This window comes from Ailuropoda melanoleuca, chromosome 13 (assembly GCF_002007445.2).
Source record: "Ailuropoda melanoleuca isolate Jingjing chromosome 13, ASM200744v2, whole genome shotgun sequence".
Lineage (NCBI taxonomy): Eukaryota > Metazoa > Chordata > Mammalia > Carnivora > Ursidae > Ailuropoda > Ailuropoda melanoleuca.
Genome location: NC_048230.1, coordinates 13,462,239 through 13,486,559, shown reverse-complemented (window position 1 = coordinate 13,486,559; position 24,321 = coordinate 13,462,239). Strand labels below are relative to the sequence as shown.

Sequence of the window (24,321 nt, the reverse complement as noted above, 5' to 3'; positions counted from 1 at the left end):
GCTTGTTTTCCAATTTGAGTTTCTTCGTGATGAGCATGTTTATTTTATCTATTCCCAATTATATTTATGGGCAGTCTTTGTAGCTGTTTCTCAGACAAAACAGAAATCACTTCTTGACTACAAAGAAACCATTTTCATTTGCTGGATTAAAGTGATTCCTGACCATTTCTTCCTAAAAAGTACTTAGGCTTCCTCTGGCTTGGCATGGACTGTTGTCCTCTCTAGCTTATCTCCATGTGTTCCTTTTAGAAGCAGGTATTACTGAAATACAGACAAATGAACATATGTCATAGAATTAATCTTTTCTCTAAAAAGTAATTGTGGATTAAGACAAGGTAGTATATTCTGTGTGTGTGTTTTTTTTTTAATGGATGACAGTGGGTACTTCCTAAGACAACATATAATTTGTTTAACCAGGTAATTAGTGTTTGAGATACTAAATCCCTGAGATTCCAGAAGTTGCAACCCATACTTCTACCTGGGCTACAGTTAGGGAAAAGAGGATTTTATTTAGAGAGCTAATAAAAACTGAATTCAGAGAGAAAGAAAAAAAAAGAATTTAAATGTGGAGACTCAGAATTATTCCTATAGACAGGAGGAATTAGAAAGGAAACAAGAAGTGAAGAGCCAGGGGGAATGGAAATCACTGAGTGCTGTTAAACTTAGAAGCTGAGAAGTTTTCATAGTAGAGAGGCTAACCAGAGATTTGCTACGGGTACAACCCAAAGTTAAATGGCACGGGTACCTGTGCTGCTCCAGGCACCTGAGGAAATTGAAGAAGAAACTCAGCATAGGTCCAAAGGTCAAATATAGAAAAGGTAATTAAAAAGAATAGGGCCTAGGTTCAATATTTGCGAATCAAACAATGTGCTACATCACATTAATAAAAGAAAGGATAAGAACCATATGATCATTTCAATAGGTGCAAAAAGCACAAGACAAAGTACAACATCTATACATAATAAAAACCCTCAACTTAATAAAGGCCATATATGAAAAACCCACAGTAATGTCATCCTAAATGGGGAAAAACTGAGAGCTTTTTCCTCTATAGTCAGGAATAAGACAGGGATATCCACTCTCACCAGTTTTATTCAACATAGTATTAGAAGTCCTAGCCACAGCAATCAGACAACAAAAGGAAATAAAAGGCATCCAAATAGGCAAGGAAGAAGTAAAACTTTCACTATTTGCAGATGACACGATACCAATTGTAGAAAACCCAAAAGACTCTAGCAAAAAACTGCTAGAACTGATAAACAAATTCAGCAAAGTCACAGTATACAAAATCAATGTACAGAAATCTGTTGCATTTCTATAAACCAATAATGAAGCAGAAAGAGAAATTAAGGAATCACTCCCATTTATAATTGTACCAAAAACCGTAAGATACCTAGGATAAATCTAACCAGAGAAGTGAAAGACCTGTACTCTGAAAAGAAATTGAAGATGACACAAAGAAACGGAAAGACATTCCATGCTCATGGATTGGATGAACAAATATTGTTAAAATGTCTGTACTACCCAAAGCAATCTACACGTTTAATGCAATCCATATCAAAATACCAACAGCATTTTTCACAGAGCTAGAATGAACAATCCTAAAATTTGTATGGAACCACAGAAGACCCCAAATACCTAAAGCAATCTTGAAAAAGAAAAACACAGCTGGAGGCATCACAATTCTGGACTTCAAGTTATATTATAAAGCTGTAGTCATCAGAACAGTACTGGCACAAAAATAGACACACAGATTAATGGAACAGAATAGAAAATCCAGAAAGGAACCTACAATTATATGGTCAATTAATGTTCGACAAAGCAGGAAAGAATATCCAATAGGAAAAAGAATGTCTCTTCAACAAATGGTGTTGGGAAAACTGGACAGCAACATGCAAAAGGATGAAACCGGACCACTTTCTTACACCATACACAAAAATAAATTCAAAATGCATTACAGACCTAAATGTGAGACCTGAAACCATAAAAATCCTAGGAGAGAACATACACAGTAACTTCTTTGACATCAGCCATAGCAAATTCTTTCTAGATATGTCTCCTGAAGCAAGGGAAACAAAATCAAAAATACACTATTGAGACTACATCAAAATAACAAACTTCTGTACAGCGGAGGAAACAATCAACAAAACTAAAAGGAACCCATGGGATGAGAGGAGGTATTTGCAAATGACAGATCTGTTAAAGTGTTAGTATCCATGTATATAAAGAACTTATAAAACTCAGTACCCCAAAAATGAATAATCTAATTAAAAATGGGCAGGAGACATGAATAGACATTTTTCCAAAGAAGATACACAGATGGCCAGCACACACATAAAAAGATGTTCAACATCATTCATCATCAGGGAAATGCAAATCAAAAGTACAAGGAGATACGACCCTACACTTGTCAGAATGGCTAAAATAAAAAACTCAAGAAAAACAGGTACTGGCAAGGATGTGGAGAAATGGGTGAATCCTCATGCACTGTTGGCGGGAATGCAAACTGGGGCAGCCACTGGGGAAAACAGTAATGAGGCTCCTCGTAAAGGTAAAAATAGAACCATCCCACAATCCAGCAATCATACTATTAGGTATTTCCCCAAAGAATACAAAAATACTAATTCAAAGGGATATAGGCACCTCGATGTTTATAGCAGATTATTTACAATAGCCAAGTTATGGAAAACAGCTCAACTGTTCATCAATAGATGAATGGATAAAGAAGATATGTATACACACACACACACACACACACACACACACACACATACACACATGCAATGGAGTATTACTGAGCCATAAAAACAATTGAAATCTTGCCATTTGCAATGACGTGGATGGAGCTAAAGCGTATTATGTTAAGCAAAATAAGTCAGTCAAAGAAGGACAAATACCATATGATTTCATTTATACGTGGAATTCAAGAAACAAAACAAATGAGCAAAAGGAAAAGAGAGAGAGAGAGGCAAACCAAGAAACAGACTCTTAACTGTGGAGAACAAACTGATGGTTACCAGAAGGGAGGTGGGTGGGGGATGGGTTAAACAGGCAATGGGGCTTAAGGGGTGCACCTGTTGTGATGATCACCGGGTGACGTATGCAGTTGTTGAATCACTATATCATACACCTAAAACTAATACTACACTGTATGTTAACTAACTGGAATTTAAATAAAAACTGAAGGGGGAAAAAAAAAAGAACAGTACCCAGGACTTCAAATATTGAAAGAGGAAGAAAAAACATGCTGTTAGGGTTTTTTTAGTCACATTCTTGCCACATATATCTTTTAATTTGTAGTAAAGTTTGGTTGTATGTTAAGTTTACTATACACTAGAGCTCACTTCAGCAGCCCATATACTAAATCTACTATCTACCAAGTTATAGCAGACAAAGTGAGAGAAAGAAGCTTCACCAAAAAAGAGAAGAGATATGAGTCCCAGGCACCCAGGGTCTAGAAAGATAACTTTCATTTTTTTTTTTTTCACCTTTTAGTAGTGGTGGCAAAAGTCGCAAAATCAATAGAAGCAGAGAACCCAAATGGGCTTTATTTTCATTTACTTTTTTTTTTTAACAAATATTTTTAAAGCACATACTAAGTGCAAGGCAACTGTTTGTTTTTGGACTCATTTTATTTTATCACACTGATCTCTTCCTGTGTTTCTAATTTATGATTCAAATTTTATTTCGCCTCAGGCTAAAAGAACCACACACTATGTCCAGAAGTCAAAAGTTTCTCATCTGGCTTTCTGATATGTAAGAATTTTAGTTTCTTGATCTATGCGTTATTGTTTTAGCGATCTCTATGAAATACTATGCCGATAATTGAGAGCAAGCTTTCTACATGTGATTTGTAACAAGGTCACGATGAGCACCTACTGCGTAGGTCGGATGTATATGAATCATTTAGAACTACTTTAATTACTAGTCACAAAACCTTAAGGGGAATCTTGAGAGAGAATCTCATCCAGCTTCAGGAGAAAACTGAGTGCCCTCCTAACCAAAGTAAATGCTTAACTTAGAGTTGTCTAGCTAGTGAGTAGAAGAGGTGGCATGTATAACCGTCTCCTTCTACCTACTTGCTGTTTTCACTAACCTGCAGTCAAAAACATGGCGGAAAGAAGTGTGTATAGCAATACAAGTGTATGTAAAAGTGTGTATTGACTGGTGGCACATTTCTCTGAAAAATCTGCACCAAGATTTGTTTCTTAATAGCAAGCAGGAAGCCCCACCTTTAGGGTGGGCATCTACTTTAATGAAATTACGTTCATTTCTCAGACATGTTGAGTTAATTTTAGGTAAATACCACAATGCTGTGCTGTATTTTGCTTTAAAATGGGACTCGGAATGCTTAAATAATAACCCTAAATCACAACCTTTTAAATTACTTAGCTTCTCTTTCAAAGAGTTGGAAAACTAGTTTTATCTTTTCACTATGCCATGGGGTTTATTCTTTTTTTGCTTTATCCCTGATTTAATTTCTGGTTTTCAAGGATGCATTTTTAATTGGCGTTAAATGCATATGATTTTTAGTTTTGTTTTTTCATCATTTTAATAGACACAAACAGAATAGAAATAATATGTGTAACTTTCCAGTATAGTTCGTTCCCATCATGCTCAAGTGATTTATATTCTAAGAGTTCACTTTTTTTGTTTGTTTTGGTGCAAAATGGTGGTTTATTAAAGCACAGGGCCAGGACCTGTGGTCAGAAACAGCTGTTGCCTAAGAGTTCGCTTTTAAGTCAATTATTTAGCACTTTAAAAAAGTGCAGTTTTCCTATTTATAGTGTAATTAATGGACATTAGTTTTCTAAGATAGCACATGAAAGACTAATCCATTATGTAAATGAACTATGATATTATGGAACTTGGCCCAAGTTCACTGCCTTATTTTAACTTAGAAAGTTAGAAACAGACTTCTTAGCTCCTTCTCACTTGTTATGGTGTCAACAGAGAAAGCGAGGAAGCCTCTTGTCTATGGAGCGTCGTCAATGAGATTGGATCTCCTGAGGATCTAGTTACAGAAGGAATAGAAAGGAGGTTCTGGTAGTCCACCAGCAAACAGCCAGCAGTGAAGGGAGATCCAGCATTTAGAACATAAATGCATCCACTGCAGTTATTACTCGAGGCCATTGCTTTATTGCTGCTTAAGCATTGGGATTAAATTCAATTAGGAATTATAAACTCTAAATGGACTAAATTAGGACTAAGGACTAATAGTCCTTAGTTAGAGCTAAGAAGTACCTAAATCTGTTCTGCTTTTCTTTTCCAGCTTACTAATGAGAAAAGCCTTGTTTGACCACCTCACTGCCAGAGGCATTCAGGTAGGTTTCTGGAATGATGTCTTTTGGAAACAGTGTAGCTCACCAGTGTAACAGTAGTTGTAAAGGGCAGGAACTTAATTTGGTTCCAGCTCTGATGCTGCTGCTTTACTGGATCACATAAGATCTTAAGCTGGGTTTTACATTTCACAAGAAAGCATTGGCATTTTAGCAGCTGGAGTCCACTTATGTATAGGTGAGAATACCTGAAGCCAGAGGGTGGGACAGTGTATATTTAATGAGTAAAGTAAAAAAAAAAATTTAAAGGGTTCAATGATTTACTAAAATTACAGGTTTAAAAGGTTGTTTCTACGTACACTGAGATTGTAGTCTATAAAGGCTATTATAAAAATAATTTTCTATTTTAACCTTTCATACTTCTCATGCTTCTGATTTTCAGGTGTATATTTGGGTATTGAATGAAGAACAAGAATACAAACGAGCTTTTGATTTGGGAGCAACGGGGGTGATGACAGACTATCCAACAAAGCTTAAGGATTTTTTACATAATTTTTCAGCATAGAAAAGGAGGTACTCAGAAGCAAAGAAAAGATGAAAAGACCTAAAGAAAAAAACAACAAGTTTGCCATCATTCCCTAAGCCATTTCCAGAATGGTAAAGGTTTAATCATTTAAGTTTTTATTACCTCATTTTTAAGCTTGTCTGAGAATGTAGAAACTATATATTGTATATTTATTTTAAAGAATATTGCATATTTTACATTTGTAAATAGTTTGTTTAGAAAGATAACTGGTTATGAGATATACGAGCTCTGTATATGATGCAGTATTCTACTATTATAAGAAATTGTGAAATCAAAACTATTGGATAAATTTGGTATTAGCCTTCACTGGAATAAGATCAACAAATTAGTAAAGCAAAATTATTGAAGGCCGCTACAGCCATGCTGAGTTGTCTCGTTATTTCTAGGTACATCTTAGTTTAAAAGGAAAGAAAATACAGTGGGAGGAGAGCTTAGAAATCAGTGACAAGCTCTACATTGTTAACAGAAAGCAGGCTCAAAAAAAAAAATAAAAAAAGAACTGAGACTATATATCAGAAATAAAAACTATAGACAATTAGATTTCTTGGTTGCTGTTGTTAATGGGGACATTCTGTTTGGAATCTTCTTCAGGTGTCACAGTGTTGCCATGTCCTTTCCTTTTGGTAGACATTAAAATTGGACTTACTAAATGTAAATTAAGACAAGACCCAAATAGTCATATATTTGTGTTTCCTCTAAACATTATGTTTCCTCTCAACAAGATTTTCCTTCTTTTGGTGATGACTGTTTGGGCCTACATCTATATTTTAAATAATGTCTTGAATCCTAATAATCATATGAAACTGACAAAAGTACATATCATTGTTTTTAATACGTACTGTATAAACCACCTGTTTCTGACCTTTAAGGTTTAATTCTTCTGAATATTTAAGTGGAAGCAGAATTTCTCAAAGCGTTAGGCATCACTTTCTCAGCTTTCCTGATATGAATCCATGTAAATCTTTTTCTAATCTTTTTGACTAATTTTCATTATCTCTTTGGGAGGGAAATACACTCTGGAATAACAAGGGTCTTTTACCTAGATTGCATCTCTCACTTGGAGCCCTCCAGCTAGCCGCAGTGAAGGATGACCATACTTCCACCTGTCCCTTGATGACATGAATAACATTTGCGCTTTTTGTTTGTTTGTTTAAACTGTAATAAAGTTTTACAAGAACAAAATAAGGGTTCTTCATTGCTTTTTTGCAGTTGTAATTCCACATATGCTTTATAGATTTTGGGGGAGGCAGAATTTAATGAGGTGATAAATTGATAATGTGAGTAAGCACACCTGAGATTTCTCTCTAGAGTAAGGAAAGCAAAAGAAAATATGGAAACACTCTTATGGTAAGAAGTTGCGTCTTGGCATTTGAACAAATGCCTTGGGCAGGTAATCCATTAAATCTGTCATTTTTACTTTCACTTACTATAATTTATGGTTATAGTTGCTGGGGATTATTTTGATCACTTTGATATGATTCTTTTTGTTATTTCTTCTTTTTGTCATTCCTTCTTTTTGAATTTTGCTTTTTTATGATTCAGAGCAGTTCATATTACAGGGCCAGCATATGTTTTGTGTCAATCAGTAGAATAGATAAAGTACCCAATATGGTGAAGATGTTTAGAAAGTTGTATTTTTAAAGTTTGCTAATTTGGGGATGCTTGCTGGCTCAGTTGGTAGAGCATACAATTCTTGATCGCAGGGTTGTGAATTTGAGCCCCATGTTGGGAGTAGTTTACTTAAAAAAAAAAAAGTTTGCTGATTTTATAGTCAAGGTGACTTTTATTCACTTAATATAAGTATATAGCATCTATAACAGGAGAGTTGATATTCATGACAAGATAACATCTCGCTACTGCTTTTCTGATTGGAGCATCACATTTTATCTATCTACTTATTTAAAGTAATCTCTATGCCCAATGTGGGGCTCCCCAAGATCAAAGAGTCACATACTCTACCAACCGAGCCAGCCAGGATGCCCTGGAACATCACATTTTTTTTTAAGATTTTATTTATTTATTAGAGAGAGAGTGCACTTGTACGCAGGAGCAGGGGTGGGGGGGTGGGGCATTGGGGGAGAGAGAGGGAGAAGCAGGCTCCCCGCTGAGCACGGAGCTTGACATGGGGCTTGATCCCAGGGCCCTAGGATCATGACCTGAGCCAAAGGCAGACGCCTAACCAACTGAGCCACCCAGGCGCCCCACGGAGCATGACATTTTAAAAGAGCTTAAACACTCTTTCATTTTGAGATAGCTATTGCTAGGCATAGTGAACAGCATGGTGGGAAGGGTTGAGAAGTGGTGACAAGATGTGATTAGACCCTTCTGCTGGGATGAGGCTGGCAGTAAACATGACAGGCCTAGCTATAGGTCTGTTTATGGAGCCCAAGTTTATGGCAAGAGGCAACAGTTGGCCAGGCATTTTAGTAAGCAATTGGGATGAGGGTGTTTTAATATGAAGTAGTGAGAGCTTCCCTGTAGGACTAAAGTCCTGGGCCTGTTACCAAGGCAAAATAGAACACAAGGTATGAGAACTAGGACCCAGGTCTTAGAAAGAAGCTCATTTAATAGAAATGAAGAACAGAGTGATAACACTGGACTAATTATAGAAATAAGTTGGTACTGAGTCCCAGAACTATTAAACCTCTCGTTTCTAGCCAGGACTGGTTCTAGAAATGGGAGTGGGGCCCTGACAACATGTGGGCATCTATGAGCCACAACTGTGGAGAAAAATGGCTGCAATGGTTTGGGAAAAGAGAACATAAAACATAAATTGTAGAATCTTGTAGTATGGGAAATCATTAACAGAATGATTCATAACATGGATGATTCTGCTTAGAGCTGTGCAACATGGTGGTGCTAGAAAGGTGCATTTAAATGATATATGTGGAGGGGCGCCTGGGTGGCTCGGTCGGTTAAGCATCTGCCTTTGGCTCAGGCCCTGGTCTCAGGGTCCTGGGATTGAGCTCCACGTTGGGCTCCCTGCTCAGTGGGGAATATGTTTGTCCCTCTTCCTCTGCTCCTCCTCCCTGCTCATGCTCTCTCTCTAATAAATAAATAAAATCTTAAAAAAAAAAAAAGAGTTCCAATTGAAGGAAAGTCATGAATGCCAGGTTGAAGAGTTTGTTCCGAATAGAACCTCTTTTAAGTAGGTGGCTAAACTCAAAAGACATTAAAAACAAGAACCGAAACTGCTAGGCATTAATATGACATAATCACTTCAGTACCAAAAGGAAAATGTAATTCGCCGTCAGACCAGGCACCAAAACAAGATCAGAACTAAAGCAGTCAGATCCAGGAATCAAAGATATCAGAATGCTGAGAGCAAACCAAGACAATTCCTAAAGCCATGAGTGATGTCTAGCTTTTCTAACTCTTACATAGCAGACACACTGGAGAGTAGGAACATCCTACAGTAAGAAGGAAAGATACAAGCCTGTGTCAGAGAACAGTCCAGAAATCAGGTCAGAAGGCTAACCAGATCTAGTTAATCTTAAATTGCACAAAAATTAATTTGGCCATAGTCTACAGAAGGGAGACTCTTGCAGCAATCCAGGCCTGAGGTAACAAGGGTCCAAACGAAAGTAGTGGCAATGTAAGTAGGGAAACAATGAATCTACGTTTCTCTGAAGGGAAGAATTAGCAAGAGTCGATGACTAGAGCTTAAAAGGAGAAGGGAAAGTCAGTACTCATTCCAAAGCTGTAAGAAAATGGGGAACTCGAAGAGGGGAACCAGTCTGATGGTAAAAATGAGGACTGTGTTGAGTTCTTTAAAATGACAGAGTTTGAAATGACAGAAAGACATCTGAGTGGCTGTGCTTTAAGTATATTAACCCTTGGAGGAAAGGATAGTTGGAGAAAGAGATTTAGGAGTTTTGTATGCTTTATAGAATGATTTTGCAAAGCTAGTACTTTAGAAGTGGTGTTAGTTCCTTCTCAGTATTCTACTTGCAACTCGAATAGGTTGCTATGCCATACATCGGTCTCGTTTGTCCAGTGGTTTTAAAATTTAGATGTAGGGTTTCATCGTAAGATAACAAGATGGGGCCTAGATAGCTTCCGCTGGGTGAATGGGGATGATTACGCTAAGAGGAGGCTGAGCAGGTATAGCTCTCTGTTACCCATTCCCAATTTGATCAGAACTGCTCCACTTTTTTTCTGTTTCACATGTGAGTTCCACATAAGGTTTGATTTAAAATAGGAGTTTTCTGCAAAAAAAACCAACTTGGCTCTTAAATCTTTGATCTAAGAACTTTTTCCCTTTCAGGATTGAATAGAACCTCTCTTTCCTTCTTCCCTCCCCCCCTTACTTCCTAACTCACTCCAAGCCTTTTTCTTTTTTCTTTTTTTTTTTTTTTTGGATTTTATTTATTTGAGAGAGAATATGTGTAGGCACAGGGGTGGGGGGCAGGGGAAGTGGAGCAGAGGGAGAGAATCTTAGACTTCGCACTGAGCTGAAACCTTTTTTTTAAGGTTTTATTTATTTATTTGAGAAAGAGAGAGCACGAGCAGAGGGAGGAGCAGAGGGAGAGGGAGAAGCAGGGAGCCTGACGGGCTCAATCCCAGGACCCTGGGATCATGACCTGAACGACCCAGGCGTCCCTGACACTATCTTTAAATACATCCTTTCATTCAGAAATTCCAGTGCTAGGAATAACATCCTAAGAAAATAATAGGATAAGTGCCCCAATGGTAACTATGCAGAGTGAAAAACTGGAAACAATCTAACTCTGCAACATTAAGGAACTAGTTAAATTATAGATACATACAATGATCTCATATTACTGTTCTATATCTACTAATACCAGATATTATTCAGTGAAAAGACTAAGTCATAAAGTTGTATACTGTGTGAACAAAAATATACATATTCATTTTTAAAACTGAAATGATATCAAAGTTTCAGTTGTGATTTTTATGATAATGGGATTATGAGTGACTTATTTTACTCGTCCAGTTTTCCAGCTTTATCTACAATGAAGAGACATCAATTCTAATTCATCAAAATTAATGAAAAATCACTTAAAAATAAAAGCCTGTCCAGCTACTGTAGAATTGTTTGTGTCCAGGGTCTTAGCAGGAGACTCCTCTCCAAATCTGGCTGGCTGGCTGGCTTGCTTTCTTACTTTCTTTCTTTCTTTCTTTTTCTTTTTTTTTTTTCCCCTGGCGTTCTTTCTTAAGGAAAGAAACCTTTGGGCAGACAGCCTCTCTACTGCCCTGCCCACTACTCCCTTGCATTGTATTCAGTAAACTTTTACTTCCTTTGGGGAAAAAAAAAAAAAGAAACCTTTAACTGCCAACTTGGAATTAACCAAAGAATCCAGGTTTCCTGCTTAGTCAAAAAATCAGGAAATGGATTATGGCTTTGCTTTGGATATGATCCAGAGATTGGAAATGCGTAATTTTTGGAAATTCATAATTTCACAACTCAAAGACATTTACTTGTTATTAATTTTTTGCTCTATTCCATTATTTTTCACGGTGCGTAATTTTAGAGGTTTTTACATGGTTATGATATATTGTATAAATACCCTCACATCTTGTGTTTTTTCCCACTTCATATAAAATGAACAGTTTCCCATGTTATAAATTCTTTTAAAAATATGGAATGCTGGGGGCCCCTGGGTGGCTTAGGTGGTTGGGTGTCCGACTCTTGGTTTAGGCTCAGGTCACAATCTCATGGGCTGTGGGATTGAGTCTAGTCAGGTTCTGTGCTCAGTGGGGAGTCTGCTTGAAGATTCTCTCCCTCTGCCCTTCCCTGTGCACACCTCCCTTGCACGCACAACAGTGTGCTCTCTGTCTCTCTTTGTAAAATGAATAAATTTTTAAAAAAATATGGAATACTGTTTAATCAAGTAGATGGGCCATGATTTACTTAACTATTACCCTGTCATTAGAAATTTAAGTTGTTTCTAATTGTTTATTAGTATAAATAATGCTGTGATGGACATTCTTAGGTACACCTCATTCCCTCACATCTAATCATGAAATCCTGGATATCGAATCTATTTACTTTTTCCTAGCCCCACTGCCACCATCCTAGTACAAGCCACCATCCCCTCTAGACTGAAACAGTACAACTGCTTTCTTTTTTCTAATTTTAATGTAATTTATTTTTGAATAGGTAATATAGTCACTGGTTCATAGAATACGAAAGGGTATACAGTGACATTTCTCTTTCCTCCCATCCTCCAATCACTGGATTCCCTCTCTGGACAAAATAGGAAATTGATGTTGTCATTCATTTATGCAGTAAATATTTATTGAGCACCTCCTGTAGGTTAGTTGCTTAGTAGATCTGGGGGTATGGTATAATAGTAAGCAAGAGAGACATGGTGTATAGGCTCATGGATCTTACATTCCATTTGAGAATTTAAACAAAAACAGTGAACAAATATAACTTCAAGTTGAAGCAAACATTCCGAAAGACACAAACAAGGACTGCAATGAGAATAAAGTCGAGCTTATTTCAGGTAAATGGTCAAGGTAGGCCCCTTTGAGGAGGTGGCATTTACACTGAGTCTAAAGCAAGAGGAATGAACCATGCAAAAAAAAATGAAGAAGAGTGCTCTAAGCAGCTGGAAGAGCTAATGCAAAGGCCCCGAGGCAGGAAAGAGTTGGAGGGCACTAAGAATAAAAAGAAGAGGAGAGAGAGAACACAAGTGGAGAGACAAGCTTTTCATGGGAAGAAGGACTTTTCCTCCATTGTAAATGAAAAGAATCAAGGTACAACTAAAAACAGGGCTTTATAGTTTGGGCAGTGGGAAAATCAGAATTTTCATCCAGTGGTTTCTAATTTCTCCATGACAGCTGAGTCAAGGTCTTTGCTAAAATTGAGAATGGAAAAAGAGGTACAAAAGTCTTGAGGAAAGAGAAGGCTTTCTGTCATAGTCATCTTTGGGAGTGGGAATGTGTTCCTATTAGAGAAACAGAGCGGGGTTCCTGGGCTGTTCTGAGGGCTGATTTGAGGCTAGAGATTCTGTATTTGAAATGATATCAATCAACTTGGCTGTAATTTCTGGGGTCATTCACTAAAGAGTTGACCAAGGGAATAAAAACAAAAACAAAAACCTCTTGAAGGAAGTGAGTAGGGAAGAAGAGAGCAGAGAGTTAAGCCTTGGGATATGCCCAAAGAAGACAAAGGAGGTGTGGTCTGAGAAACAGAAGTAGGAAAGTACAATGTCCTTGATCCCATGAAAATAGAGATTTTAATAAAGAAGGTGGTTATCAGCAGTGTCAAGAATAGGACACTGAGATCAAGGAAAGCAGGGGCTGGGTGAGGATGACTGACTGCATTTGGTTTCAAAGGAGGCCTCCTTAACTATGGTTCATTTATCTCTATAGCTGATGGAACTTATGGCAGATTGCAAAGCAATGAAAAGGACTGAATGGTACTAAATGAGGCAAGTAAGGGCGCCTGGGTGGCTCAGTCGGTTAAGCATCTGCCTTTGGCTCAGGTCATGATCCCAGAGTCCTCGGATCGAGTCCCACGTCAGGCTCCCTGCTCACTGGGGAGTCTGCCTTTCCCTCTGCCACTCCCCTCCACTGTGCTCTCTCTCTCAGATAAATAAAATTAAAAAAAATAAATGAGGCTAGTAAAAATCAGCCATTTATTCAAAGGAATTGGAGAACCAGGACATTTGAAAAGGCGATGTGGTATCAAGTGGGTTATGTTCTTTTTTTTTTTTTTTTAAGATTTTTATTTACTTAATTGACAGAGACAGTGAGAGAGGGAACACAAGCAGGGGGAGTGGGAGAAGGAGAAGCAGGCTCCCAGCGGAGGAGCCTGATGCGGGGCTCGATCCCAGAATCCTGGGATCATGGCCTGAGCCAAAGGCAGACGCGTAATGACTGAGCCACCCAGGCGCCCCTAAGTGGGTTGTGTTCTGGACGGGGAGGCTTATTAATGTATGAGAACAACAGGGAAGTAGAGGAGAGACCTGGAGAGACTGAGAGAGAGAGGACACGTGAGCAAAGATCTCTTTCAATCAAGACTGAAGGGGTTGTAACTCATTCAATAAATGTTTATGAATCCCTGCCATGCTGGATGCCTGGCTTACAGCTGTGAAGCATACAGAATGACTCCTCTCCTCCTTAGTGTTTATGGTCCAGTTTGTAGACAATTGAGAGCTAAGGGAAAAGGAGGAAGAGGTTATTTTTTGTTGTTGTACTACAGTGAAGAATGGGAGTATAAAAACTGGGATGTTGGGATCCTTGGGTGGCTCAGTCGGTTAGGCGTCTGCCTTTGGCTCAGGTCATGATCCCCCGGTCCTGGGATTGAGCCCCATGCCAGGCTCCTTGCTCAGTGGGGAGCCTGCTTCTTCCCCTCCCTCTGCCGCTCTCCCTGCTTGTTCTTTCTCTTTCTCTCACAAATAAATAAAATCTAAAACAAAAAACAAAAAAACAACCTAGGATGTTGGGGCGGCCACGTGACTCTGTTGGTTGAGTTGCGTTAAGATCTGAGCTGAGATCAAGAGTCAGATGCTTAACTGAGTGAGCCACCCAGGTGCCCCAAGAGAAATCTCTTATTAAAAGGACATCAGTCCTATCAGATTAGGACCCTACCCTTAGGGCCCCATTTAATCTTAATTACTTCCTTAAAGGGTCTACCTCCAAATATAGTCACACTGAGGGTTAGGGCTTCAACATATGAATACTGGGGGCACAATTCAGTCCCCCTAAAATTCAGGGGAGTCCATAACAGGTGGGGATGGGGCAAAGTGAGAGAGCTGGAGATCGATTATGTGTGGACAGGAAATTTAGTATGGCCCAGAACTATCAGAAAGGAGCTGATGTTTATTTCTTAGTTTTCTAGGATAACTAATTGGAGATTTACAGACAGCTGATACCAAACAAGCACATAGACTGCTAGAGAAAAAAAAAACAACACTTTTTCAAACATTTAAATTCAAAATAAGCTTCAAGTAACAGTGATTTGAAAGTTTGTATTGCTGAATAACGGTAATATATTACATTTATGTAAGTATTTAGATTTTGTTCATTTTTATATATGTTCTCATGTATTTTTTACAACAACCTGGTAGAGTAGGTTGATCAACATTCCCATACTTGAAACTGAAATTAGGGAACTGACATGGTCACCTAGCTAGAACTGGTGTGGCTGCGTCTTAACCTTCCCACTCACTCTGATTTTTCTAGTTCGTCTTCAATTCACCATTCAATACTGAGAAAAACATCAAAAACCAGGTTGAAGGGAAGGTTTTAATGTGATACTATGAAAAGTGAACTTTCTAAATAAAAGCTACAAAGGAGAAAATCTCAGGCATCTGGGTGGCTCAGTGGGTTAAGCAGTCAAGTCACGATCCTGGAGTCCCAGGATTGAGTCCCGCATCGGGCTCTCTGCTCAGTGGGGAATCTGCTTCTCCCTCTGACCCTCCACCATCTCGTGTTCTCATTCTCTCTTTCTCAAATAGATAAAAATCTTCTAAAAATAGGAAAATCTCCACATGTCAAATGCATTTATTATTCTCTGACATGGCTTCAACAATATTGCTAGTACCATGGAAATGGGAATCGATGGTCGATATTCCTATCAGTAACTGATCCTATTGACAGTGGGAGCAGATGGAAAACTGCCACCACTTTTTGGGAATTGAGAAATCACAGATAAAAACAAAAAGTAAATTAATATTTGTGAGTCTAACATCCAGAATTGACAACCATTGATATATTATTATATGAGCCTTTGTTTTTTCTTTTTTTAAGATTTTATTTTATTTTTTTCAGTAATCTCTACACCCAACCTGGGGCTCAAACTTACAACCTTGAGATCAAGAGTCACATGCTCCACTGACTGAGTCAACCAGGCACTCCTGAGCCTTTGTCTTTCCTAACGGAAAAAATAAAAACTTACAGACAAATGTTATCTAAGTCCTATTATCAGTCTCGTTCTTCTTCCAGTTTGGCCAATGGGAGAGAGTGAAGAGAGAGATTGGTATCGATTTTCTCTATAAAATTGCTTTGGGTGGGGAGGTGCCTGAGTGGCTCATTCAGTTGAATGTCTGCCTTTGGCTCAGGTCATGATCTCGTGGTCCTGGGATCCAGCCCCACATAGGGCTCCCTGCTCAGCGGAGAGCCTGCTTCTCCCTCTCCCTCCGCCACTCCCCCGACTTGTGCTCTCTCGCTCTCTCTCTGCCAAATAAATAAATAAATAAATAAAATCTTTTTTAAAAAATTGCTTTGGGCTGACTGAGTCCCCTGAGTGAAGGGCAAGCTTATTTCAAGTTGGCTGTGTCTCCAGGACTCTCTCCTTTTAGGTTCCAGTAACAGCTCCCAAGATTTCTACATTTCATGGGTTGAAGAGCCTTGGGCATTTTACTATCCTTGTTTCCTCATATCTTTGTAAATGATCTCTTATTAAACAATACTCAAATTATTCTAAGTTGAGTATGAATCTGTTTCCTGCTTGTTCCCTGACCAATTCACCTGGGAAGCTAGCCAAAATGTAGATTTTCAAGACTTTTTCTCCCTTTCCTTTTATTAATTCACTTAATTATTCATTCATTCAACAAATATTTGAAAAAAACACACAAATATTTGAGTGCCCCATGTGCTGTCACTGGGCAAGGTGCTATGTGTACAGTGGTAACAAGACACATGGGCTCCTATGTGGCTCAGTCAGTTGGGTGGCTGGTTCTTTTTTTTTTTTTTTTTAAGATTTTATTTATTTATTTGACAGAGAGAGACAGCCAGCGAGAGAGGGACCACAAGCAGGGGGAGTGGGAGAGGAAGAAGCAGGCCTCTCACGGAGGAGCCCGACGAGGGGCTCGACGAGGGGCTCGACGAGGGGCTCGATCCCAGAACGCCAGGATCACGCCCTGAGCCAAAGGCAAACGCTTAGCAACTGAGCCACCCAGGCACCCTGAGTGGCTGGTTCTTGATTTCAGCTCAGGTCATGATCTCAGGTCCTGGGATAAAGCCCCACATCCAGCCCCACATCAGGCTCCATGCTCAGTGGGGAGTCTCCTTGAGGATTCTTTCTCTCTCTCTCCTTCTGCCCCTCTCCCCACTTACGTGCTCTTGCTCTCTAAAATAGATAACTAAATCTTAAAAAAAAAAAAAAAAGACATAGTTCCTGCATTTGGGATAAGACTAACAATAAAGAGGCAACTTATATATGGCGAATTATGATGTGATAGAGGGTTAAGGGGGCAGGGGGCAACTTCAGATTCATTGACCAGGGAAGGTCTCTCCGAGGTGACATTTCAGCCTGAAGTATGAGATACAACATGAGGGGAAGAGTGTTTTAAGGCAAAAGAAGTGCAACAAGTGGGAAAGTGCTTGGTGTTTTCAAGGAGCAGAAGGGAAACCAGTGTGCTCGGAGCCAAGTAAGCTGGAGATGCAATGTGAGGCTAGAGACCTAGGCAGGAATCAGACGTATAAAGGCTTTTCCCACAGGCCACGGTAAAGAATTTGCATTTTATTCTAGGTTCAATGAGGAGCCATTAAAGGGTTTTAAGCAGACCAGTGATGTAGTATGTTTGTAAAGATTATTCTTCCTTCTGAGTAGAAATAGATTGGAAAAAGCAGAGATGCAGCAGTGGGAGTGGGAGTGGAGATGGTAAGATGTGGCTGGATTTCAGATCTATTTTGGAGGTAGAAACAACAGACTCAGTAGGTGAAGAAAAGGGAAGAATTTTAGGTTGATTGGTAAGCTTTGCTTATATAACTGTAAGAGTTGGATGGCAGAGCCGTTGACTAAAATGAGAAAGAAACATATTTCTGGAGGGAATATGAAACGTTCTGAATCAAGTGACTCTTTGGGAAACACTATCCAGAGCATAGGTATGGATGCTTTAAGCTGTACAACATAGCTAGACAACTCCAACCCTCCTTTGGAAAAAGGAATGGAATTAACCTTTATCCAGCATCTTTCACACCTATCATCTTATTTAATCTTTATCACAGTCTTGTGAAACAAGTGATTTCATCTCTGATTTATAGATGAGGAAACTGGACCTCCAATGGGTTGAGTGACTCACACAAGATTGCACAGCTAGTGAGAGGACAAACCTGATATGCAAACCTAGTTCTTCAGAAACCAGGATCAACACTGTTTTCACCACACAACACTGCTGTTCACAGGCTGGCTCTTTCTCCCTAACCATAAGTCACTGAACTTCTTAAATATGACCATAGGAAGGGTGTAGCAAAAAGGAATTAAGGGGCACTTGGCTGGTTCAGTCAGTAGAGCATGGGATTCTTTTTTTTAAAGATTTTATTTATTTATTTGACAGACAGAGACAGCCAGCGAGAGAGGGAACACAAGCAGGGGGAGTGGGAGAGGAAGAAACAGGCTTCTAGTGGAGGAGCCTGATGTGGGGCTTGATCCCAGAACGCTGGGATCACGCCCTGAGCCAAAGGCAGACGCTTAACGACTGCGCCACCCAGGTGCCCTGAGCATGGGATTCTTAATCGCAAGGTTGTGAGTTTGAGCCCCATGTAGGGCATGGAGCCTACTTTAAAAACAAACAAACAAAAACAAACATACAAAAACAATCATACTGTGTCTCATATAATTGTTTTCCTTTATCTTCCAAGCAAGAGTTTTGAATAAACAAATTAATATTTAATATATGTCAGGGCTGGGCCCTAAATGCTGTATGGTGTTACTCAGAGGATTTTTTTTTCAATAACTCATTTTTTTTTTTTTTAAAGAGCACATGCGCGTGTGACCAGGGTAGGGAGGAACAGAGGGAATGAAAGAGAATCTTAAGCAGGCTCCACACTCAGTGCAGAGCCAGACGCTGGGCTCCATGTGGGGCTCAATCTTAACCACCCTGAGATCATGACCTGAGCAGAAATCAAGAGTCAGATGCTTAACTGACCCAGGCGCCCCAGGAATTTGAGTTGTAAAAAATTCAGGAGCTTCACTTTTTCTGTCCTCTGTGATCTCTGAGATCAAATATTGAAGCTCACCAATGATGAAGCTATAATTTTGTGTACTTCAGTAAAATTCAGATGAACTCTGTAACTCCTCACAGAGTCATTCCCAGTTAGTCCCTTCTTCTCTGTAGCTGATTCATTTCCCCTTTTCTTGGGTATTCCCACAGTCATCATTTTTAGGTCATGTGATTATGAAATAAGAAATATGTAGGCAGCTTTGCAAAATGAAACAGGATACATCCGGCCCTTTTAATCACTTAGCGCAATCTGAATTTAACCTATCCAAAACTTAGACAAATGATATCATCATGGAAGAAAAATACCTCTTGGCTCAGGTGGGAAATGCTGAGAAGAAATATAGCAATATTTTTCTCAGGAAAAAAGGATGTCTTTTTCTAAATTCATCAGTTTTTGGAATTTCTCCCAAATAATTTGTTTTAAAAAGTTACAAGAACAGGGGTGCCTGGGTGGCTCAGTTAGTTAAGTATCTGCCTTCAGCTCAGGTTATGAGTCCCGTGTCGGGCTCCCTGCTCAGTGGAGAGTCTGCTTTGCCCTCTCCCTTTGCCCCTCTCCCTGCTCCAGCTCGCTCTCCCTCTCTCATATAAATAAAATCTTTAAAAAAAATAAAATTTAAAAAAAAGTTATGAGAACAACAACAACAACAACAACAAAGTCACAATCATTAGAATGGCTACCATAAAATTTTTTTCAGAAAATAAGTGTTGATGAGATTGTGGAGAAAGTGGAACCCCCGTGCACTGTTGGTGGGACTGTAAAATGGTGCAGCTGCTATGGAAAAATAGTAGGGCAATTCCTAAAAAAAAAAAAAAAATTAAAAATGGATTATCCTATAGTGATTCCACTACTGGGTACATATATAAAATAATTGAAAATAGGGATTTTTCATCAAGATACTTGTACACCTATGTTCATTCTTCACCACAGTCAACAGGCAGAAGTAACCCAAGTGTCCATTGACAGATGAATAGATAAATAAAACATGGTATACATATAATGGAATATCATTCAGCCTTAATAAGGAAGGAAATTGGGCAATTTGCTATAACATGGATGAACTTTGAGGACGTTATATTTAGTGAAATAAGGCAGTCACAAAAATACAAATATTGTATGATTCCACTTATATGAAGTACCTAGAATAGTTAAATTCATACAGACAGAGAGTAAAACAGTGGATGCCAGGGACTAGGACGGGGGGAAATGAGGAGTTTGTTTCATGGGCAGAGTTTCAGTTTTGCAAGATTAAAAGAGTTCTGGAAATAAACGGTAGCGATGGATGCAAAACAATGTGAATATATTTAATACCACTGAAATTACACTTAAAAATGGTTAGGATGTGGGCACCTGCCTGTCTCAGTCGGTAGAGGGTGCCACTCTTGATTTCTGGGGTTTTGAGTTTGAGCCACATGTTGGGTGTAGAGATTACTTAAAAATAAAATCTTTTAAAAAAAATGGTTAGGACAGATTAAATAAAGATACGGTTTAAAAAATAAGCTCAAAATAAATTTTTAAGAAATTTCTGGTGGTGGATAATTAGGGTTTTCTATCTATAGAGTCATTACAGAGGCTCTGCCTATGGCTATCCAGTTTTCCCAACACCATTTGTTGAAAAGACTCTTTTTTCCATCGGATATTCTTTCCTGCTTTGTCAAAGATTTGTTGACCATGTAGCTGTGGGTCCATTTCTGGGTTTTCTGTTCTGTTCCACTGATCTATTTGTGTGTTTTTGTGCCAGTACCATACTATCTTGATGATTACAGCTTTAGATGACTACGAATATAGCTTGAAGTCTGGAGTTGTGATGCCTCCAGCTTTGTTTTTCTTTTTCAAGATTGCTTTAGATGTTTGGGGTCTTTTGTGGTTCCACACAAATTTTTCCATAACAAATTAAAATGGTAAATTTTATGTTATTGTAATTTACCACAATTTTAAAATTTCTTTAAATTCTTTTTTAAAGGTATTTAGAAGGCCTAGTAAGACCTTGGCAGCTATCTTCCTTGGGAAGACAAATGTGTATTTCACCTGTCTTTTAGAATTTGAATGAATGAAATATTTTATATTTTTAATATTTTTAGAATTTTAGCACTTATCGATCCCCTATTCTAAACATACCCAAATAGGGGCACCTGGGTGACTCAGTTGGTTGAGCATCTGACTCTTTTTTTTTTTTTTTTTTTTTGAGAGAGAGTGAGCATGGGGTGGAAAGAGGGGCAGACGGAGAGGGAGAAAGAGGATCTTTTTTTTTTTTTTTAATCTTATTTGTTTCAGAGAGAGAGAGTGCACAAGCCAGGGAGACAGACCAAGGGAGAGGGAGACGCAGGCTGCCCCTTGATGTGGGGCTCGATCCCAGGACCCTGGGATCATGACCTGAGCCAAAGGCAGGTGCTTAACTGATGGAGCCACCTAGGCACCCTGAGAGAGAGAGGATCTTAAGCAGGTTCCATGCCCATCAGGGAGCCCAGTGCAGGGCTTGATCTCACAACCCTGAGGACATGACCTAAGTGGCAATCATGAGTTGGATGTGGGGCACCTGGATGGCTCTAAAATAAATAAATAAAAAATAAATAAACGTACCCAAATAGAAATACTTCTATCCCCAATAGAAGAATATTTATTCTCTAATTGTTCTCTTCTAATGATTGGGATGTCTCATAGCCATGGAAAGCAGACCTTGATGCCCACTTTGGTTTGCAACTCAAATTCCCTATGCTTTGCTTTTTTGCCACCTTTAATCTACAAGAGAAGACCAATGAAATGGTCATCTTGTTGCACCAGAGTTAGCCCTATCCTGATACCACCATTAAAATGATTACACTTTGTTAATGAATGTGATTTTAGTGTCTTTGTTCTAACTTACTCTACTTTTTCAGTACATGTCTTCTGGTCTTCAGGAAACGTCAGAGGGTAAAAGTGTTCTGTTTTTTAAATCCCAAAATTATAGGTACCTGTAGAGGGGAAAAAAAAAAGTGGTTCTTTCATTCCTCATCCAGTTCCACATCCCAGAGATGACAATCGTCTGTCATGTGTTCAGAATATTTTCAAGTATAAACAAATCATTCTGTTTTTAATCACAAATGATATCACACTATTTATATTGTTCTATAGCTTATTTTTCTCATTTTGTAATCTATTCTGTGTTATTTAATTATCCAAAGATATTCTATTCACAGGATATTTTGAGGCATTAGTGAAAACACAGTGTAGGCTACAACAGCGGATTGTGAAGGATTTTCATGATTTTTTTGTCTTGCCACTTCCTTATCCCAATTGTGAAAGCTTTCACAATTCAAAGATTTGATCTGACTAATATCTAAACATGAGCTCTGGTAAAACAAACTTAAAATCCGGCAAATTGCTTTTGAAGAGGTCTATAGGCAAACATACAAGTTAACGAGCTTTACTGTATTTTGAATTTCTGTTGTCTTTCTTTAGGGTTCTTGAAACTAATTATTAGCACTAATTCCTGAAAAAGCCCTAGCCAACAGAAGTCCTGTAGCCTCACTAGTACCCTATTTCCAACTGGGGTTGATTGCTTCTTCTTGCAGGAACTTCTTTGTTCCATGTTCTTCCTTTTGCATTCCATCTGAAATGTTGTTCATATTTTGCTACCTGACCTGTACTTCCCTATGCAACTGGTATCTGGTTTAGGGTAAAGTCTGAGATTTTGCCAGGCTTGGTAGAAATAACTTCTATGGGCTGCCTGGCTGGCTCAGTCAATGGAGCTTGTGATTCTTGATCTTGGGGTTGTGGGTTCGAGCCCCATGTTGGGTGTAGAGATTACTTAAAAATAAATCTTTAAAAAAAGGAAATAACTTCTACGATATTTCTGACATATAGTCACTCAGATTCTAGGTGGAAATGTCAGTGTGTACGCTATGAGCAAAATCTCAAGGACTGGAGGAGTATTCCCAGGAACTTTACTGTAGAAGATCAGCACTGTGTTTCTACAGCATCAAGATTAAGAGACTTAGGGGCGCCTGGGTGGCACAGCGGTTAAGCGTCTGCCTTCGGCTCAGGGCGTGATCCCGGCGTTATGGGATCGAGCCCCACATCGGGCTTCTCCGCTGGGAGCCTGCTTCTTCCTCTCCCACTCCCCCTGCTTGTGTTCCCTCTCTCGCTAGCTGTCTCTATCTCTGTCAAATAAATAAATAAAATCTTTAAAAAAAAAAAAAAAAGATTAAGAGACTTATATATAAAAAAAAGATTAAGAGACTTACGAAACATAACACCCAGATGCATCGTTCTGTATTAAATTCTGGTTTTGATAAGCCAGCTGTAATGGCCATTTGGACATTGTTGAAATTTGTATATGGGTATTAAATGAGATGAACAATTACTGAAATGAATAGGTCAAGATCACTAAATTGAAACAGGTTGTAAAGCAACATGTATACAATCTCATTTTGGTAAAAATGCAAGTATCTATATATTTCACCAAAAAAAAAATATCTCAAAGGAATATACAGTAAGATAATCTTTGGTTGTGTTAGTATGTTTTTACATTTTCTAATTTTCTACAATGCTCACAAACTGATTTTATAATACAAAAAGCTAATTTTTTGTTTGGAAATAAAAACTACAGTTTCTAGAAAAATACAGATTTGAATTAAGCTCATTATAAAGATAGTATTTCAAACCAGTTAGAAAATGGGATTATACATATGGTATTGTAACACCTGTTAATCACCTGGGAAATAAAAAATAAAAAAGAATCCCTGCCACGTATCTTATTACAAAACAAATTCAAAATGAAGTAAGATTTAAGTGTCAGAAAATGAAACCATAAAAAGTTTTTTTATAAAAATTGGGGCCCCTGGGTGGCTCAGTCAGTTAAGTGTCTGCCTTCGGCTCAGGTCATGATCCCAGTGTCCACATTGGGCTCCCTGCTCAGCGGGGAGTCTGCTTCTCCCTCTCCCTCTGCCCCTCCCCCCCACCCCATTCATGTTCTCTCTCTCTCTCAAATGAATAAAATCTTTAAAAAATATAGGCTAAATTAACGTTACATTGTAAAAGCTTTTCCTAAAAAAAAAAAAGCAAAGAAGGAAAATATATATACATTTGACTATATAAAAAATGAAATCTTTTGGATGTATGATACATAAATTATATCTCAATGAGCTATTGAAAATTTGGACCATATATCCAAAAATACTCTAAAGTCAAAAGACTGGGAAAAATATTTGCAGCACATATGATAGTTGAAGGGTTAAGTTCTTTATTTTATGTAGACCTCATCCAAATGAAGAAAAGATGAAGAATCCAAAAGAAAGAGGGGCAAATAATATAAATAGGCAAGTTAGAGAAAAACAAAAAGCTTTGATGTTTGTTGTTGCTTTAAACCAAAAGTTTAGAATTCATCTGTGCTGCTTCTCTTTTCCAGAGCCTGTGATCCTTACTTGGTCTTTTAATTGCCTGATACCTTTGCATTGTATAGTCTGGTTGGTTTAAATAATTGGAACCTGAGTTAATGAGATACCAGCGTGACTTCTGACCCCCAGTAGAATATGTCACTTCTTGCTGAGAACTGTT

At 38.5% G+C, this 24,321-nt stretch overlaps 1 protein-coding gene across 3 annotated transcripts in view; it reads left to right on the top strand.

Moving 5' to 3' along the window:
• The window catches only part of GDPD1 (glycerophosphodiester phosphodiesterase domain containing 1), a 50,409-nt gene extending 43,362 nt beyond the window's left edge, over positions 1-7,047 (top strand). Inside the window, exons 8-11 of one of the 3 annotated variants that reach the window (XR_004619754.1) lie at positions 3,697-3,756; positions 5,273-5,324; positions 5,722-5,936; positions 6,909-7,047. Coding sequence is in view for 2 of the 3 variants with exons in the window: in XM_034641013.1 (XP_034496904.1) it covers positions 3,697-3,756; positions 5,273-5,324; positions 5,722-5,844 (235 nt within the window). In the remaining variant the exon portion in view is untranslated. Of the gene's footprint in view, positions 1-3,696; positions 3,757-5,272; positions 5,325-5,721 lie in introns of all 3 variants that reach the window. The other 2 variants (XM_034641013.1, XM_034641014.1) reach the window with 2 other exon arrangements.
• The last annotated feature ends 17,274 nt before the right edge of the window (positions 7,048-24,321 follow it).